The 20,099-nt window shown below is 55.6% G+C and overlaps 1 protein-coding gene across 2 annotated transcripts in view; it reads right to left on the bottom strand.

Annotated features, from left to right (window-relative positions):
- Positions 1–1,766: 1,766 nt before the first annotated feature.
- The window catches only part of SND1 (staphylococcal nuclease and tudor domain containing 1), a 407,603-nt gene continuing 389,270 nt past the window's right edge, over positions 1,767–20,099 (bottom strand). For both annotated transcript variants that reach the window (XM_070512822.1, XM_044754776.2), the window contains 8 exons: positions 18,368–18,556; positions 11,811–11,952; positions 8,268–8,391; positions 7,305–7,374; positions 6,134–6,247; positions 4,330–4,533; positions 2,490–2,534; positions 1,767–2,381 (listed from right to left, as the gene is read on the bottom strand). In XM_070512822.1, the coding sequence (XP_070368923.1) occupies positions 2,316–2,381; positions 2,490–2,534; positions 4,330–4,533; positions 6,134–6,247; positions 7,305–7,374; positions 8,268–8,391; positions 11,811–11,952; positions 18,368–18,556 (954 nt within the window). In that variant the 3' untranslated portion in view covers positions 1,767–2,315. The remainder of the gene's footprint in view (positions 2,382–2,489; positions 2,535–4,329; positions 4,534–6,133; positions 6,248–7,304; positions 7,375–8,267; positions 8,392–11,810; positions 11,953–18,367; positions 18,557–20,099) is intronic.

Below are 20,099 nucleotides of genomic sequence, written 5' to 3'. Positions count from 1 at the left end.
GCAGATGTAACCAAGGCAACTGTTAAGACAGTGAGATGATTTCAGACCCTTTTACAAAAGAGTGGGCTGGCATCTTGCCCCTCTGTCCATTGTGCTCATGGTGAATACACACCGACCTACCTCCTGGCCCTACCAGGAGGTAGAGAAATGGGTGAGACAGGCATTCTCTTCTCCATGTCTTGCCTCCACGATGGATAAAAATAAAATGAGGGCCCCTGGTGAGAGCAGGCTTGGCTGCTGGGGGCAGGACAGCCTTGCCAGGAGTGGGCATGGATGGAGAGATTCACACCAATTCATCATCTACACTCCTGCTGACTTCTGCGCCCCAGAAGGGGATATATGTAGTCATGGGAAACAGTGTACTGGACCAGAAAGGGTATGATGTTAGAAGCATAAGCACTTGTCCTGACCAGCCCAGAGGGACAGCAGGCAGGGGTCCTGGAGAGGAGGAGGGGGGCGTGGTGGCTTCCAGGGCTGCACTGACTCAATGTTTCTCCCACTCACCCCTCCTTGGTTCTCCTCTCTCTCTCCTCTCCCCTTAACCAGAGTGCACCCCGAGTACAGGAAGCATACATCTTTCTGCCTAGAGACAGGAGTCCTAGGTGGGACCCTGGGCCTGAACAAGTGGGTGTGGGAGAAGAATTGCCAGCAGCCAGAATTTTCTGAGGCCCAGGACCTCCTGTTTAGGAATGAGAGCTGGCCAGCTCTCTGACTGACTTCCCTCAAGATCAGAGGACCAATCTTACATGGCAGCTGGGAGCACTACCTAAGATCAGAATGCAAGGTGGAAAGCGGGGCTGCCAGGAAGATGTGCCACCATGTTTCACCAGAGCACGTGACTGGGACGGACAGGGCCACATGGATGAGGGCGTGGGGGGAAGGGAGAACAGGTAGATCCCCTGGACACAGTGGATGCGGGGAGTGGTGACCTCCCCAGCACTCACACACCGTTCTCTCCCTGGCATTCCCTGAGCAAGACAGGCTCCTCACTGCACACCGCGGTGGCCGCTCTCAGGTCTCCCTCCTCCCTTGGGGGCTAGGAGTAGCCTGGGGTGTCTGAGCTCTGTGGCCAGCTCTACCTTGAGGGCTTGGGGGACACCTTGTCAAGTCAAACAGAGCAAGAGCTAACCTGAAGAGACAGGCTTCTCCTTGGTTAGCGGCCCCGACCCCTCTCGGAGCATCCCTGTCCTCCAGCTCCACTCTCCAATGAACACACACCGTGGAGGGAGGTGGGCAGGCAGCAGGGGCCCTCGTTCTTAACCCATGTTGTGCCAGCCTGTCTGGTGTTAGCCTCTACTCCAGCCACAGCAGCAAGAAGGAAATCACTTCACGTCCCTCAACGAGTCCCCTCTCGCCCCCTGTTGGGGCTCTGGCAGGACGTGGCAAAGGACAGGTCCAGCAACTTCCTGCCTGGGCCTGGCGAGATGGAGCCCGGCCCTCCATAGGTGGACAGTCCTGGGCACTGCTGGCCGAGCTGCTCTAAATCTCTAAGGTCCTTGAGGGGTCCAGACTGTGAGACTGTGAGTCAGAAGAGGTGTCCAGCCTTCTGCATGATGGCCGTGGTACCAGTGATGCCCACCAGGCCCCAGGAGATGCTAGCAACTCTGAAGAACTGATCTGCTTTCTGACTGGGTCTGTTTCTGGGGGGAGTGGCCAGGCATGTGGATGACCACCCGGGGCCAGGGGGCCATTCAAGTGCCCGGGTCTCCTCTTGACTGGGGCTGCTGAGATCCCAGGCTCTGGACTCCACCATGACCAACACGGGCTGCAGACAGCAGGTACTATTTTATTGGGCCTCAAAAGCTTTAAATACAGAACGGGGAAGGGCTGGCAAGGGGGCAGATGTGGACACGCTGGCATTTGAGAACGGACGTATCAGAGAAATCACATAATCAACAGCTGGGCAGAGAGCTGGGAAGAAGGGCAGTCTGGGGTTGAAGTGGGGTGCCAGCTGGCAGCTGGCCTTGAGTGCTAGGATCACATCCTCCATTAGGACAAAGTCTTTCATGTTTCTTCCTGATTTGAGGACAATTTTTAAAAAACCACAAAACCCCAAATAAAAACACAAAATCAGCTGGGAGAGACTGTGGATGGCAGTTCCCGTCATCTCAGAAGACAATGGCCTGCCCTTTGAAAGTTTCGGGCTCCCCCCACCCCCCGAGCCCCGATGCTGCCCTACAAGACATTTCCATACGCTGAAGCAAAGCTGGACCCAATCTACACCCCTGATCTGGGGTCTGGAGCTGAGAACGCCCTCCCGGCGGCAGAAGAGGTACTGGCGTGAGCTGTGCTGGGGGCCAGACCCGATTCCCTCCTTAGCGGCTGTAGCCAAACTCATCTGCATCATCGGCTCTGAAGTCTCCGTAGCGCCACAGGTTCAGCTGTGAGAAAACAGAAAGTGGCTGGTCAAGGAGGTGGGGCCCGCAGGAACCTGGAGGGCCAGGCCCCCTCTCCCAGCACCCTCTGGGCCTCCCGAGGCAAAAACTCACCCTGGCGCTCTTGGCTGACTCCTGGGCGTTCAGGTATTCTGTGATCTGGAGGGACAAGCGAAGAAAGGCAGTGGTCAAGATGGGGGTATTCACAACCGAGCAGCCAGAGTGACCCTGCAGAACGCCCAGGTCAGGTCCACGTCACTCTTCTGCTCAATGGATCCCCAGCTCCCTCAGAGTAAAATCCAAGCACACAGCCACACTGTGTCTCCTTGCTGTTTCTCGACTCCTTGCTGGCTGTTCCACCTGCCTGACATGCACTTCCCCCTCACGCCCACATGGCTACCTATCCTGCCCCTTCAAGTCTTTGACAAAGTATCACCTTCTTAATCAGGCCTCACGTGACCCCATGTAAAACTATAACCACCTCGTCCCACACACTCCTGATTCCCTTTACTTCTGTCTTCCCTTTTCCCATCGCACTCATCTTCTAATATTCTGTTTCACTGACTTAATATATTTATTTTTATTGTTCATCTTCTCATGCTTGACTGTCAGCTCAATGTTGTCTCTTGTTCACTGAGATATGTAGGCCCTCAATAAATGTTTGCTGAAAGAATGAATGAATACATGTTAAGTGTTTATCTCAGATGCTGGGCAAAGGAATTTTCTAGACACTGGAGACATTATGGGTAGCTTTATATGGGGAAACTAAGACTTCTACTCTACAGGGAAACTTTAACTAATTCCTAGGAGTAATCTCAGGAACCTGCGGGCCTCCAGGGGGAGGAGTAGGGGCCAGGCCTCTCCTGTCCATAGGAGACACACTAGCAATTCACACTGGGGTCTTGTTCCAAATGAATGATCAACTTGCATACCCAGTGCCACAGATCCACAAACCTCCAACTCGTTATGTGGGGAGAGAGGAAAGGCAAGAGAGGGCTAGGAGAAGAGGAAGCAATGGGCAGTGAAGAGAGAGAAGACTGGTTTCAGCCCTGCCACTCCCATCCGTCCTCTCAGAAGGAGTGTGTGCAGAGCCAGGCACTGCCACCGCCCTCTAACCCCTTCCTGCCTCGAGGCGGTGGTGCTACAGAAGGGCACGAGCTTCCCACCAGCCTGTCCCTCGAGGCTGCTGTGTGAGGGGCCTCAGCTGTGGCCTGCTGAGAGACTGGGATGAGCACAGAGCTGAGCCGGAGAGGCCTGATCCTAATGATCAATAACTGAACAGTGCAAGGCGGCTTCCCAGGTGTCAGCCCGATCCTCACGGTCCATCCTGAGAAGCAGCACGGCCCGCAGTGCTCTCCGTGTTTCATGAACAGGAGACTCAGGCACCGAAAGGCTGACATCGGGGGCAGACATGTCATGAGCAGAGGAGGCAGGACTTAGGCTCAGCTCCAAGCCATGGGGGCTATTCAAACAGGCTGGAGGGTGCTGTGGCACAGTCCCTTTGGGCCCCTTGACTGCCTCCTGGATGCCTCTGGCTCCAAGTGGCACTGTGTGCTAGGAGCTGGTTATGGACTTGGAAGTTGTATGGCAGAGAGAAGGAAGTGAGAATGGGAGACAGAGCAGGACAGGCTGTGACCCTCTCTGTGCCACCCCTGGCAAAGCTCCAGCCTGTCACCTGAGGGTGCACGCAAAGGGAAACTTTCCGCTCTACTTTGCAGCTGTATTCTCAGCCAAACCCGCAGCCAATTAATTTAGGATGTAATTAGCTTTTTTTTTTTTTAAACCCCAACAAACCCAAATCCATTATCCTTCCCCAGCAGGAGCAGGAGGACGGGGGTTCCCTGCTCCCTCACTGGCTCTTGGTGCAGTCCCCAGCCTCCCTCTGCACCAGTGGTGGTGGGGGAGATGCTAGGGGCCTTTCCCCCAGCAGGTGGCCTGCCTCCACATCACGTACCACTTTCTGGAACTGTTTCTCCTTGCGCACCTCCACCATGACCAGTCCCTCCTTCACCAAGCCCAGCCCCACGTCCCCTTTGGAATCGGCAAACTGCAGGGTGACGTGCGGGCAGCCAGCGCTCAGGTGTTCCACGTTGAGCAGGCACTGAGTGTTCTGAATATCCCGTACCACGCTGTCCACGGCGTCTGTTCGAGCATCCTCCTGGAGCAGGGACACACCCAGGTCAGTGGGAGAGGTAAACACAAGCGAAATATGGGCACGTGGTCTCCAGGTCCTGTTTGTGGACATCCAAGACAGCCTGCCCAGGTGTCGGCAGCTCATTCCCCACTCAGATCCTAGTGTGGGACGAAACAGGCTCTGGACACTAGTGCCCCTCTCCCTTTCGGTCCTTCCCCTCCCCGCCAGGCCTATCTGCATATCATCCCACCCCTTCTCCCCTACCCTGTACTCCCACCCACCTACCCTGTGTCTCTGAAGAAAAGAGGCCTTTTTTCCATCCGAAACAAATCCTCCACTTGCTGCCCTGGCCCCCCATCATCTCCTATGCAGGGCCTTCCTCCAGCACAGAGACCCCTCACAATCCCTATTTCAGCCTTCACTATCATCTCAGGCTCTCTTCATGCTCCTGTCTCCCCACCCCGAGGGACTGCCCCTTGACCTATATTATCAACATCTTCTCCTGTTGTTTCTCTTCTGCCCTCCAGCAAGTTTCATGAAAAGGCAGAAAATTTTCAATGGTGCTGATTTCTACCCTCCCATTTGCTCCTCAGCTCCCTGCATCTGGCAGCAGCTTCAGGCATGCTGGTTCAGACTGCTCTCGCGTTGAGCACCAAGGCCCTCCTCCATGCTGAAAGCCAGGGGCGCCCCCTCAGCCTCAGCCTGCTTGGTCTCCTGGGGGCGCTGGACACAGCAGGCCAGCTCTCCTCTCTCCTCCTCCTCTCTGGAGGCACACTCTGCCTCAGGCTCTGCTTCCACAGGTTGGGGGAATGCCGGCACTTCCTCCCCATCCCATCCTCCACATACTCACCCTAGTACACTCCCAAGGTTTCAACTCCTCGAATCCATGACTCTAGGTCTTATCTTGCTTTCCAAACTGAACACTAAAAGGCCACCTGGAGCTCCCGCAGCCCTAATCTGCCCTTTCTCGTTCCCTCTGTCTTGGCCAACAGCAACATATCCACGCATGAGAAACCCAGAGCCACCTTAGATTCCACCTCTCCCACACCCGCACCCATCTGACTGCTCTAAAACTGGCCCTTTCTCTCCAGCTCCCACTATATGGCCCAGATTTGGCTGTCACTGTGACTAGCCTGGACTTTCAATTGCAATTGTCTCCCAACCATTCCTTCCAGTCTCTGACGATGCCACCAGAAGTAACTTTCAAAAACAGATTTGATCGCGTCCCATCTCTGCTGAAAATCCTGCCACAGCTGCTCCCACCTACAATGCAAACAACAAACTCCTCGCCAGGGCAGACAAAGCCCCGATCCCCAGGCCCTGACTGACTTGTCCCTCTCATCTCCTGCCACTGCCTGCAAGGTCCCTGTCGCCTGACTGTGGGGGACTAGTCTTTGCCCAAACGTGCCCTGGTCTACACATTTCTCAAGAACTAGCTCAGATGCTCTAATGCCATCTCCTTTGTGGCACCTTTCCTCAACTTCCTCAGTCACTCCCATCCCGAGTCCTGTGACGAACAGACCATTCATCCCTGTTTCCATCTTCTCCCGTCAGCCTGTGAGGCTGCAGCAGTGGCTGAGTGTCACTGGACAGTCCCCTTTGGAAGGAAGATATGTAGACTCACGTCTTGGGGCACCTGGATGAAGGCGAAGGCATACTCTGTGGCTTGAGCTGGCAGCACACGAGTGCTGAAGGCAGGTGGCAGGGTACCCAGGCGGGTGGATGGCAGGATCTCTCTCTGCAGAGGACACACCAGGCCAACAACATCACATACTTGATGCCCCCTTGCTCTCAGAGGACAACTCCCTGTGGCCAGGCCTCTGGAAATTCTAACTCAGGGCTCTCCCCACTCGCCCATGCCTCGGTTCCACTGAGCCACGTGCACAGGCTTGCCTAGTCAGCCAATCCTTGGGAGAACATGCCCGGCTGGCCCCTGCAGTAGGTAGGTAGCTGTGACACACACCCTCTCACCCTGGGCCTGGGGTTGGCACACCTCGTGGCTCCTACTAAAATACGCAATTTGATAACTGGACTCTAATTGCTGTTTCCAGTTCTTTCCAGTGCCTTTCCTCTGTGACATGGGTTCCCTGATGACTTTCCCACAGGCCAAGGGGTGCTCCAGCTGGAAGAGCACACCAAGATGAGGGTCCTGGCAAGAGCTCTTCCTTTGTGTATTCCTGACCCTCAAAACTAGGCCTTGAGGAGCATGGATAACCACCACCACACTTCCGGGGCGGCATAGTTCTGAACGACGACAACTTTCTCTCCTTCTTGCTGCCATGCCCAGGGAATCTCCCAGGAATTGTTGACAGCCTCCCAGGCCCAGCCCAAGGGGCTTTTCTCCCAAGGGTATCAGTCACTCTGCCGCCTTGTGACTGACTCTTCCCAGCAAGCCTTGGTCTTGGAGGTGCTAGGGATTAGCACACAAGCACCCAGTCAAGCGTGAGGACCAGAAGCTGCAGGGTGTAGAGGGCCCGCCATGCGGCCACTCTTCAGAGAGGCTGGGCAGAAGAAGAGGAACCATGGGCGTGGGTGGGCACTCACCCTTGGGGCCTGGACAGGAGACCTCTCAGTGCTCACAGGCCTCTGACCAGAGACGCCAGTTTTGCCTGGTTCCTCGGGGCTACTGGCTTGTTACGTGCTCACCATTCTGTCAGTAAGGGAGTCCTGAACTCTGAGAGCCTTTGAGAGGTCAGATGAACTTGGCCTGGGGGCTCCTGTGTGGAATGGCCCCTGGCAGCCACGCGTGGCCCCTCCCTTGCCTACTTGCCCACCCTCTGGTCCCCCACACTCACGTTGCCGTAGTCAATGTAGAAGACGTGGACTTTGGCAGGAGACTCGACTTTCTCTACTCGGGCGCGGTACCTGCAATGGCATCAAGGGCAGAGCTCAAGGGACAGCTCTGAGGAGTCTGGTCTCCCTGGAGCCTTAGCAATGGCAGGGCAGGAGGTACAGTATTTCCCTGCCCAGGGCTCAGAGTGAGCACCCATTGGGTGTCACAGAGGGCAGTTCTCAGACTCCACCAAGGGCCAGGCTCAGGGTGCTGCGGTCACCATCTAATGGAATCAGAGCACAGCTGGGAGCAGGGGGAGGGAGAAAGGAGCATGTGGAGCAGATTAATGTGTCCTTGGGGCATAAAGCAACAAGACTAATGACTAGATTGATGTCTGCTGTTTAAACCCAGCACACTAAACAGCAGCTGTAATTAGCCGGCAGATCTGTCTGGGAGGCCGCAGCAGGGAACATATCCAAGTCACTTCGTCACCCTCGGAAGGCCATGGGCCCTATCCTTGGTAGATCAGACATAAGTGACCTTCCTGCAGCCTGTGAGTGCTGCTGCTCATGTCCCAGACAGCAGGGTGGAGGTTCGGGCAGCTGGTCTGGGGTCACTGAGGACCAGCCTTTGCCCTCATCCACTGTGACATCATTTTTCCTGTGTAGAGTGTGGGGTGTGTCAGAGAGCTCCAGCCAGCCAGGGCTCCCCCACGGAGTTTCCCAGGAGAGAGAAGGAGGGACACCACTTCTGGACTTGGGAGGCTGGCTGCACTGCAGGAGAATCATGGCCAAAGCGCAGATGGGCTGTGGGCAATGAAGACGGCCACCCTGGAGAGCTGGCCAAGGTCAATGACAACAACCAGTGGAAACCAAGCTGCTAAGGCAAATGCCTAAAGTCTAGTTGGTAGCTCCGCAGGCCTGTGCCCTGAGGACTATTGCTCCTGCTTAATACTCTTTGCCCTGCTCAGATCCAAGCGGCTCACCATTCTCCATCTACAAATTTGGCAATGCAGAATTCTCCCCGGCGGGGGGCGTAGGAGCCCTCGACAGGAGGGTGGCTGGCGATGTCATTTCGCATGTTCTCCATCAGCTTCTCCAGCTGGGTGCCTGCCGGGGAAGATGGAGTGAGACCTGGGTTCCACGTTCTTTGGAGCTGCGTCTCTGAATGGGGTTGGGAAGGCAGACGACCCTGGGGAGGGGGCAGGACGTGGAATTCTGTAGGGAGCCTGCAGCACTGGCTCACTCCTATCCCACAGGAAAGTTCTCTTTGGTCCCTGCTAAAGAAGTTTCATGCTGTCTACCTTCAAAAGTGGGATGGTGACCTGCTGACACTTCAGGCACACACAGTCTTCCAATCTCAGCTCTCCAATCTACTGGCCATAGCTGTGGAAGCCCTTGGGAATGTTCCTGGGCTTTGGTTGAGGAGGTGGAGAAAGTGAGTGGACATGGAGCAAGCTGAGGCCAACCAGCCTCTTGCAAGGGGGAGCTGTCCAGCCCAGACCCATTCCTACAAGGGCCAGCTCTAGCCTGGGCCACAGAGGTGGTGACTGACAGCAGCCATCCTTGCAATGTCTCCCAAGGCACAAGCAGAGACGAAGGATGGGTCCCCCACCACCTTGGATAAGCAAAGGGCCTCAGAATCCAAGCAATGAAAGATGGGGAGCAATTCTGGGAGGAGGGCCCAGTCTCAGTATATTCAAACTTGGCCACTCTGGCTCTAGTCCCCCTGTGAGATACGTGCCGAACTTAACTTCTGGTGCTGCCAGGCTGGGGTTCTACGTTCCCCTCTCAACTCAGGGACCTCTTCAATGGGAGGGAGGGGGTCTCCTTCCCTGCCTTGTCATTCTCGAATCACTCTGACCTTGAGTCATCAGTCCCTCCTGCTTGTCCACTGTTTTTCACCAGATCTGGCAACACCCAAGGTCTTCTCAGGTTCCCTCCCTGGCTCCTTCCTGCTACAGTCCCCACTCCCACTCTGCTGAGCATCAGTCCCCAGTGGCTTCTCTTTTACATCCCTCCTGGCCCTGACTGTAGCTCAGCATCAGACCTGTTGTGTCCCCTTTGCTCTCTGAGGTGAGGGTGGCTGGGTGTGTGTGGTGTAGGTGTGGGAGTCCTCTCTCCGTCTTCAGGGCCCAAGGCCACACTGTAACAGGTGCCTAACACACGTTGGCTATTGGTACATTTGTCACAGTTGGCCTTATAAGCTCCTTGTCTGGGTTTATGTTTCTGCCACTACACTGTGAGCTCCTTCAGGGCACAGACCGTAGCTCACTCAGTTGGTTACGCTCACAGGCCTAGTAGAAGCCCTGATGCATGCAGGGTGCTTAACAACTCAACTGTATTGAAGACCAACTCTGCATATGCCCTTGAGGACGCATGTCCACTCTCCGGCCTCTGCATGGGCCACCGTCCCAGCATTCACGGGACTCGGTTTCAGAACAGGGACTTCTAGGAAGCAGCTGCCCTTGCCCCTGCTCAGTGGTAAACCCTCTATAATTCTCCTGAGAGCATTCCTTGTCCACAGACTAAACTTTCAGGGACTAAGGAGTAGCCTCTACATAGATAAGTTCCTCCTATACTTGATCTATTTTTATTTTTTATTTTTTTGCTCCAAGGCAACAGAAGCAGACTTTGCCTCCTGCAAACAGGCAAAGCCCTCTGGGAGGTCCTTACACAGAGCCTGGCTGGTCATTTACAGCCAGTGGTAATGTTTTCATCAGATCTGACCCGAAGGCAAGCTTTAATTAAGAGAAGGGAGGCAGGGTGAGAGGATGTCCCCAAGAGGGGGTGAAAGGTTTCAGAGGGGGGTGGCTGTGCATGCTGAGGTTTACTTTCCTGGAGCCACCTGAGGGCAGGGTTTTCTCTAGAGCCCACCACAACTCTCCAGGTGGCATGCCACAAAGCACCTCACTCCCTTCTCCTCCTATATTCAAAGAATACATGGTTTCCCCCTTAGTTCTCTCTTGCCTTATTTTCTGCCTTGGCTACCACTCACTGCATTGTTCCGGCTTCCAAGACCTGTCAGGGGTGGGATGACACAGGGCAGTCAGAGGAAGCCTCTGAGATTACAGAGACTATGTGGGCAAAGGCCTTGAACCTTCACGCTTTGTCAGCTGGAGATTTCAGGGCCCTGTCCTTACTGGAGGTGGGTTTTCCTCCCCAGCAGTGCCAGAGACAAGTGGAGACTGGGAGGGTCTTCGAGTTCCCTTTCCCCCAAGCTCCCTGAAAGCCATTCTCGCTGGCTCCTCTGCTCAGGAACAGCTCTCTTTCCTACCTGGACCACCACACTCCTTCCCTGGGCCATCACCCAGTCCCAGAGGCTGGCCGCCTCTTGGCTTCATTCCCAAGACAATGGCGGGGCAGCTTTCTCCAGGATTGGAGCTGACCTCAAGAGAATCTAATCCTGAAGGCTGATCTCTACCCCTCCCCGGCTTTTTTCCCCTCCCAAGTATAGCCAGCCCAGCGCCAGGAACGGTCAGTTTTTCTTGGTGAAATGACATTGCCACAAAAGCAGCTGCCTGGGAAATATCATTAGAGGGGAAGTGGCTGAGACGAGGCTGTTGGCGATCTGGAGTGGGCCTGGGGGTGGAGCTGTGGAGGTCAGGCAGAGCTGTACCCTGCCACCCACGTGGCTGCCTTGAGTGCCAGCAACATCTTCAGCCTTCTCTGCCTTGCAAAGATCTGGCTCCTTGGACCCATAGGTGGCTCTAAGAGCTTTTTTCTCTGTCCCAGCTAAACTGTTTTGCTGCACAGGGTGGCAATGAGAGGAGGGAGGTCACGGTGGAGACAGTAAAGGGAATGGAAGTGGGACGCTGGGCTGGAGGGAACACAGTGCCGCTGCTGTGAGAGCTGTCTACCGCCCTCTGTCCTCCGGAAGCCTGAGGTCTCCACCTAGGGGACCGTGGACACAGTGCTCAAGAGCAGGAGGAGGGTGGAGAGAGAGGGTCCTTCAGAAAGACTGCCCAGGGATCACTTCCCCTAGAGCACCACTTGTTTCCACGGCAACTGGATACCACTCAGGGCTATGGTAACCTCTAGAGAAGGAGAAATCCCAGCAGAGACAAGCCCCCGCTCCTCTCCTCCTCCTGCCAAGGAAGCTGAGAGGGAGAGGGGCCAGTTCGTGCTTCCTGAGCACATAGAGACAATCTGTTCGTTGCTTCTTGATAGACTCTGAGGGCTACATATCCTCACGCCCAGCCCAGCCAGGGGTGTCTGGGAGAAAACAATTACCTAAGAGTCTCAGCGCACCACCGAGACAAAACTGGTTACCTCACCAGTCCTCAGAGGACCTGCTCAGCCTTGCCCACTCCAGGGCTCGCTTGTGGTGCATAAAATGACCCATGGGCCCAGAGAGAGGCTTGATGGGGCCTAGGGAGTGGGCAGTAGTCATGAGCTATTCTGGGGAGGTCTCTGGAACCCCTGAGCTGCAGCCCTTCCTCCCAGTGCACAGAGGGGCCCTGGAGACGGGCTGGACCATGGCAGGAGCTATGAGGCAGCAGTGCCTGGGGCTGGGTCTGCACACTCACCGGTCTCCACATCCTGCACATAGAAGTGCAGGTCGTCGGTGATCTCGGTCACAAACACTGGCTTATAGCTGGCTGAGCGCTCCTTCTCCTCCAGCACGGGCGTCACCTCCTCTACAGGTTGCTCCTCGTAGTGGGCCCAGACCTGCATGTGTGGTCAACGGAGGGGAAGAGGGGTTAGGAAGTGAAGTCAGAGAGGACACCAGGAAAGGGGTTCTGGGCGATGGGGTTACCTCAGGGGTAAGCGAGTGTGGGGGTCACCATAGGGCACTTCACATGACGCTGGGCTGAGCCCCTGGAGCCCTCCTACCTCTGATGGGGGAAGGAGACTATTCTGAAGTTCTGATCCAGCACTTCTCAAATTCTGGAAGGCATCAGAAGCAACTGGGGAGCTTATTACAAAAGCAGGACCCTGGGTCCCACGCTAGGCCTACCAAATTAGGATCTGTTATAAGGGGCCCAGAGAAAGTAAAACAAAAGTAACAACAGGCTCCCAGGCGAATCTCATGCATACCAGTGTGAGAACCGTGGAGCTGGAGTGCTTCTGGGTCCCTATCTCTGCCTCCACACCACTCTGCAGGGGTCACTCTGAACTCTCCAGGCCCCCCCACTTGTCACAGGGACTCTGGTACTCCTGAGGCTCTCCGAGTGACAGCTCATCACTGTGCAAGGATGATGCTTCTCAGCAACTTCTCTGTCCTCCTCACGTCAAGCAGGTGCTCTGACCCCAGCTCACAAGCCGGGCCACTCCCCTCCACCGTTCCCTCCCCCAGCTCTGTGCTGTCAGGGCTGCAGTGGTTCAGCAGCTGATTCGACGTGACAGCGCGTCAAGTCCAATCCTGCGGCTAGGAGATTATCCCAGTAGTGAGGCCTGTCAGAGCAGGCAAGGGAGGTGGCTTTCCAGCTGAGCAGTGGGAAGGGGGTGGGTGAGTGTCGGGGGCTGGACCACACACAGGGTCCCAGAGACACACACAGGAAGAGGGGGGTGATAAAAGCATTGGTCAAAAACTTACGTGCTTACTAGGTGCCAGGGTCCATTCTAAACATTCTCCAAATATTAATTCACTGAATCCTCATAACAACCCTTTGAGTAGGTATTAGCATTACCTCTGTTTTACAAATGAGGCACACATGCTTGTTAGAAGTAGTGGAACCAGGATTCAAACACAGGCAGCCTGGCTCTAGAGCTCTTCCAGGGCCATTTTGGCTTTGACTGGGCCTCTGGAGACAGAAGGCAGCACTGAGCAGTGGGGAGAGTTACAGGTGCGAGACATGGGCTCTTGTCCTTTCATTTTGCCCTTTAATTTGCTGTGTGACTTTGGTCAAGCCATGTGCCTTCTCTGGTTCTCCTTTCATTCTCTTGCAAGGGGAGGCAGTTAGTTTGACCACAAGATCACTAGGATGGTGCCTCTCAGCTGATGTGCAGATTCCTGGCAGCATCAGGATGCAGCTGAAGGGCATGAATGCTGGAATTACTACTGAGCCACCTTGGGTCACACTTACAGAGGCCACGCTCTAGCCTTTAATGTGGCATGAGTGGATGTTCTTCCATTGAAGGAGCAACAAGGGCCTTGAGAACTTGAATGAGCAACAGGGATTTTCCAAGCCCGGGGAGGCTGCCAGGAAGTAGCCAAGGCGGGATGGAAGAGATACTACCTAGGCCCAAACTTCTGCCCCTGCCACAGAGCAGTGCTCTCTGTCTTCTGAGGCTGAACTCGTGGGCCCCTGGTCTGGGGCTGGACTCTAACCCAAATAGCTCCTGACTCCTCTCAATTTCTCTCAACACCTGTCCCATCACCAGGGCCACTTCCGTCATCACCAGCCCCTGGACACCTCGGCTGCCAATGCCCCCAAGCCTGGCCTCTCCCCAGGAGAGGAGGGAGGTGGCAGGACTTCAATTCAGTCCGACCAGAGACTCCTGGCCTAATCCCTCAAGGGCCCACCTGTCCTTCTGGGGAAGGGGGTCTCTAGCTTTTGGACTTGCCTGTGAGAGGGCCTCTCCAATCAGAGGCCATAGCACGGACCGTTGAGAGCACCTTGGGGGACAGCCACAGCCACTTCCAATTCCAAGGCCTACTTCCTGTTGAGGCTGAGGCTTTCCTCCCGGACCCCCTTAGCTGGAAGCTCCCCAGGGAAGTGGGTACTCAACCAGACACTCCCACTCCTATGCACATCCAGGCTCCCAGCCCCTCTGGGATCCTTGCAGTTCCGAGGATCAATGGGACTCTTGCTGCCTCTGAGACAAGACTGTCAACACCAGCTCAACTGAGCTGTAGCAGAGCCCTGCCCACTCCCCTCTGTGCCCTCCTGACCCAGCTGCCTGTCCCCTGCCTCCTTTTCCCACCAGCACCCACCCTGTAACCCGTCTGGACTCCCTCTGCCCCCCAGCCCAAGTCAGCAGGCCCTTCCCTCTCCCACTTCGTGCTTCTTTCTTGCTCCCTCCTCTCCCAGCATGCAGCATGTCAGAAAGACAGGGACCCCTGCATTGGCTTCTGAGTGGGCCCTGAGCCTGAGAGCTGTTCTGGGCTCCCATCCTAACCCGCTTCTCTTGGCTGTGGGGGAAGGAGGCTCCTCAGCAGTGTTGATGAACTGGGAACAGACTGACAGGGTGAGAGCAGAAACTGCTAATGACTCCTCAAGTAAAAGCGCCTCAGGCGACAGCATCAGGTTTTTCTCCTCGGGGAGAGCGGGTGGAGCTTCTTTCCTGGCAGGCTCAGGTGGGCAGCAAACTTGAGGTCATGGATGACGCAAAGAAAAGCCTCGGGGTGGCCCGCAGGCCCCTTGCTCCCACATGGAGGGCAGCAATGGGGCCAGTCCTATGATAAGGTCCCACAGCTCACTGGGTGGTAGGAGGGGAGCAGTGGGTGTACCCTGCTTGCCTCTGAGGTGAGAAGACACGAGAAGCGAGAGGCTGCCCAAGGGTAGAAGAGGGAGAGCTGCTCCTCAGATAAAGGAAGTCCATTAAGAGAGGGCTGGAATATGGAGGCCTGCAAGTTCCCTCTTCCCCTTGGGGTATGGAGGCGCTCAGCTACTCCCTGAGACTTGGCTGCCATAGCCCTCAGCAGCCGGCACACGCAGCCTGGCCAGGCAGCTTCCTGGTGGGAAGGATCAGCTGGGGTGGGCTTGGCTGCCTAAGTCCCCACCCTTAGAACAATTGCCCATATTGACTTATGATGCCCTTCTGCAGAACTGGGGCAGGGAGGGGACAGACACATTGGCACGACACCTGCCAGACAAATGCCACTCTGCCACAGCCGGCCCAAGTCCTCTCATAGCTCAGATCCCTGACAAGAAGCTTGTTTTTGCGAATTCCCATGGAGGATGCTCCTCTTCCTGGATCCCTGGGGCAATGACAGGGAAAACTCAAAGACCCCTTCCAGAAAGAACAGTAATTGTGTGCATGGACACACAGAGTCAGTGCCACATGGCTCTACCCTCTGGTTCTTGGGAGACGGAAGAGCTGGAAAAGAACCTCCATGGCCAAGATGCAGGGCAGAGGACAGGGTCCGGGAGCTGTGAATGCTCTTAGCCTTTGGCAGAGGCAAGTCTGAGTTGGGCCTAAGCAGCAGGGCCCAGGGATGCTGGGAGAGCCACCCAAAGAGTGGGTCTGCTCTGCTCTTGGACCACCTCTGGGCTGCATTAGTGTGGAGAGGCCTCTCCCAGCTCCTCTCATTCATGGTAGGATTTGTGGTCAAGCTGGGCAAGAGCATCTCTCCTGCTTTAAGGCTAGGGGCCAGGATGGTGCCGTGCTGAGGCAGGACCCCTCTGTGACCACTCCATGGCCCTGGCTACAGACCCAGGTGGAGAATGGGCAAGGGAAGCCCCTCCCTCCTGCCTCATCTGCTCCATGCTCCTCTGTCATGCAAGTTCCTGTCCTGCTCAGGTCCCCTCTACGTTCTGGGGCCAGTCCCTCCTCCTGTCCTCGCCCTGCCCCTGGCCTTCCTTCTCCCCTGCACTTCCTCCCCAGGGAACCCCAGGTCCTTCTCCTGGCAGGAGATGGGCAATGTGGACAGAGGCTCCACCGGCTGGAGTCTTTTCTTTCTAAATCCTACTTAATATCACTGCTCAGGAGGTTCAAGGGGTGGGGCTGGCATGAGGCCAGGGTGGTGGAGGCGTTCAAGCCTGCAGTGGGGAAGCCAAGCTCAATAAAAGCCAATCAATAGCCAATCCAGCCCCGTGCAGGGACCTGCTGGGGCACAAGGGGAGGGGGTAACCCTTTGTCAGCCTCTTTGTGAGGGGAGGAGCTGGCAGGGCACAGGGAGGAATTAGGCCTAGCAGGGAGCCAGCTAAGTTCTCACAGCTGGGAAACCAGCATTGCTGGGTTCCCCAAACAGACCCACTCACAAAAGCACATGCACGTGATCACACTCCCTGAAGACTTCTGCTCCTCGTCTCGCAAAACCTCTCAGTATTACTTTTCCCCAGTTAGCTCGCAGGTACCATCATCATCTCTTAACCCCAGATGTACCTGTCTCTCGACAGCTAAGGCAGCCCTCATGGGGTCACGTGGAGGGCTAGGTTGGGGATCCTGGAGACACCTCAGATATGCAGTTTACTGTCCCCCAGCTGGCCACCAAATCCTCTCATCTGAGTCCAGCCAACTCCGAGGGCTACTGTGAAGCTCTGCCCATGCTGCTACTGGGAACCAGCCCCACCAGGAAGAGGCAAGCCACGCTAGGTTCCCTGAGTATGCTTGAAGAGGATGGGATGCAGGACAGGGAGCCAGGAGGCAGGCAGGTCCTCGCACTGAGGAGCGGTGCGCTGCATTCTAATTGGATCGGAATAGAAACACACAGCCTGTGTAAGTAATTAATCACTGGTAATTAATACTCAGCACTGTCACACAGAACCAGTGAAATGACAACTTGAGCTCTTTCAGACAAATCCAGTGTGTAGTAAATAGTGATACCCATTTCAGCACCCAGGAAGGGATCCCTACACCTCAGGCCAGAATCCCCTCTGTCCTCTCCTGGGTCCCTTTGGGGTCTCTACTCTCAGAGGGCAGAGGATTGCTCAGATCTGAAAAGCAGCCTTTAGGCTCATGTGCTGAGTAGCTGAGGGGCAGAGCCAGGGGGCAAAGATGCTTTTAGAATCTGGGCCTCAGAGACTGGTGCCTGCCACACTGACCCCCAGCTGATAACTCTTTGGTGAAGGTTCAGCCCTTTGCATGAGGCCCAGCACCACGTCTCCCCCATCTCCTGTAGCAGGCAGAGGACACGGGGGTGGCAGTCTTAAGCTCAGCTGTCACAAACAGGAAATCCAAGAGGAAGCTATTCTGCTGTAGGAGCTGAGGCTGTCTGCTTCCCCACCACTCTAGGAAGCCAGGGTTTAAGGGGAGCAGAACTGGGACGAGGAAGGGTGGAAACCTCCTCAGAGGCTTCAAGGTGCTCCACTCCTGCAAAGCATGAACAGTCTCTGTCACCTATCCTAGCTTTATGGGTCATGTTTCCCTGCAGTCTTTCCACCGCCATTAGGGTTAGTCACCTGCCCTAATCCCCAGGGGAGGGGAAGAAAATACACAGAGAGATTCAGGAGGGTGTCCCGAGGGAAGTGATGTATTAGCTATGGAAGAAAGGTGAGAAGGGAGACTAAGTGAGGAGGTGTTTGCTCTGGGCTGGAGGAGAATGAGAAACCTTTTAGGCCCCACAGCCCCCCACCCCTTTTGGCAGGTGTCTGGGCCTTGGCTCTGGGAGGCGAGTTGCAAGCCAGATGGCTGCCCCATGGGGAAAGAAACGTTTATTCCTGGAACAAATTTATGGCTCAGCACGGCTGTCCCATGAAATCCTCCTCAAGCTCAGAGAAGCCCTGACAAATTGGTGGCCGGCTGATTTATCCCTATTATCAGGGCTGGGCTGTAAGTCAGTGGTGACAGGCTGAGTCGGGGGTGGGGGGGGTGCTGAGCTCGGCTCCCACCACCAAACCACTGGGTTCCTTAATCGTCCATTTGTTTCCAAAAGCTGCTTTCCGACCCACCCCCCTTGTCTCTTCAATGCAGTGTCTGCAGAGACTGATGGGCTGTAAATCTGCTGTCCTAACAGCTTTATGCATCTCCTGGGGCAGCTTCCAAAATGGGCTTCCCTGCAGGGCAATGAGAAGGGAATTCAGACATGGGCTGCAGGCCACCTGGGCCCTCTGAGGGCACTAATGGAAGGGTCTGGGCTTTTCCAAGTCTCCTGCTCACCAAGGGCTCCCCCAGTCATTTTTCTCCTCGCTCCAAGGTCACCTTCCAGACAGCCTTCTGCTCCAGGTCCACCAGAGCTGCCCTGACAGGGGTGCTCAGAGCAGGTCTGGTGCCCACCTCTGGCCTGCAACAGGCTTATGGCTGAGGATGCCTAAGCTGTCAGCCTCTCCCTTGTTTGCGTGTGGCTCCTGACACGGGGTGTGAGACCAATACCAAGCGGGGGCACTCAGCTGGGGACGACAGAACTGCTTCTGTCTGTTGTATGGAGGCAGCAACAACAGCGTGTGGGAGGCAGAGGGGGTGGGTGAGAGAAGGCTGAGCTGGGGGGATGGCATCCACCTCCTGCCCCGCCAGGCCCAGGCCCAATTTCACCCTGTACCTTCTCTTTCTTCTGCTTGGCGGCCTCCTCGGCAGACAGCAGCGATTTGTAGTAGGAGCTGCGCTCAGCAGTGAAGTGGACCTTGGAGAGTGCGTGCTCCACGAGCAAGACGGACAGGTTGGCGCCGTCGATGTGCAGCCAGCCGATGAAATTGCCAGCCTTGTCCATGCTCTCCACCTCCACCTCTACCTGGGGAACAAAGAAAGGGGGTGTCAGCCTGCAGCGCGTGGCCCTGGCTGTGCAGGGGAGGGCAGCGCTGAGGCCCAGCGCTCACAGGCCTTGGGCAGCCCAACCATGTTCATCCACGTGACAGGAGCAGCTGGAACGAGGAGAGGGGAGGGATGCGTTAAGCAGCAGAGCAGGAGCTTCTTGGAGCCCTTGCACTGCCAACCCTCTTAGAATCCTTCACGTCAGTTCTGTCAGTTGGGTCTACACTTTTTAGCCTCTCACACCCCATACAACCATCCTTAATAGCTATGTCACTGACAAAGCAACTCCAAAATTCCCCTTTCTTCTCAGATCCTCTCCTACTCCTTTTGGCAGGGAACCACTAGGGTAAACTTGGCTCTCCTTAGCTTAAGCAAGGGAGTCCACATTAGCCGAGTGAGTGAGTGAGTGTGTGTGTGTAGCTGGGGGCCAGGGGTGAGATAAGAAGCAGACAGCTCTGGGGACATCCCACTCCTCTTCAGCACCTGCCCCTCCATTTCCGACAGGCACGCCCCAGGGAGCAAGGCCATCCCTGGGGAGAGGAGAGCCTGTGTTCTTCTTGGAAGAGCTGAAGGAATTAATGCTTAATGAAGGTAATGAAAGTGGCTGCATGAAAGCCAGGTGAGGAGAGGAGGGAAGAGGACTGGTGGGTAGAAAGACACGGGCAGGAACTGCACTAAGACATGGAGGCAGTTAGGGGTTGACCCCAGCAGGAGGTTACCCTTGAAAAGGAGCAACTGGAAGGCTGTGGTCACTGCTGCAAGCCCAGACCACAGGGCTGTGTGCTGTGGCTGAACCCCAGAACCCTCAGGGATCCCCACAGGGCCCAAGGCCTCCTGGGCCTCTTCCACTGAGGGCCTCCCCTGCACACCCAGGACCCCAGACCCAGCACTGACTCTGCTCCTCCAAGCAAGTGGCCTCACTGTCGTGGCCCTCATGGTGGCTGATCTGCTCCCACTTCATGGAGGCAATGACCCAGGATAAATTCCTTCTTTAATTCTCACCCAACCTCTTTCTTCCCTTGCTAAAGGGGCCTTGTAAAAGCCTTTGCTGCCAAATGTAAAAACTTGTATTAATCTAAATGGCTTCAAGCTTGATTAAGCAATAAAATGAATGTCTAAATACCTGGGAATTCTATGAAGCCTGGGCCAGAGCCAGTGGCAGCAGCCTAGGGCAGAGGGTTAGAGGGGCAAGGGTGGGGAGGAGAGCAGCCTGTCTACCTGGCGAGGTTGGCTCAGCAGGGAGAGATGACAGGGGACACGACTCCCTAGAAGTAGACAGAGGTGGCTTGGGCATGCAGAGAGGAGGCCGTGGGGAGGAAAAGAAAGGACAGGGACAGGGAGGCAGGACCCTGGCTTCTTCCTCTTCTTGGGCACCCTCTTGCTGCTTGAAGTTCACAGTCTATCCTTCATGTGGAAATGCAAGTTCAACTATGCCTTTAGTTGGGGTGTGGTACAGAAGGGGATATGCAGAATTTATTACAGCTAGGACAAAAGCTAATATGTAGATTCAATCCAACTTGATA

Source organism: Equus asinus, chromosome 1 (genome assembly GCF_041296235.1).
Source record: "Equus asinus isolate D_3611 breed Donkey chromosome 1, EquAss-T2T_v2, whole genome shotgun sequence".
In the NCBI taxonomy this organism is placed as follows: domain Eukaryota; kingdom Metazoa; phylum Chordata; class Mammalia; order Perissodactyla; family Equidae; genus Equus; species Equus asinus.
Note: the sequence above shows the minus strand (reverse complement) of the source record. Positions and strands in the feature narration are given on the sequence as shown.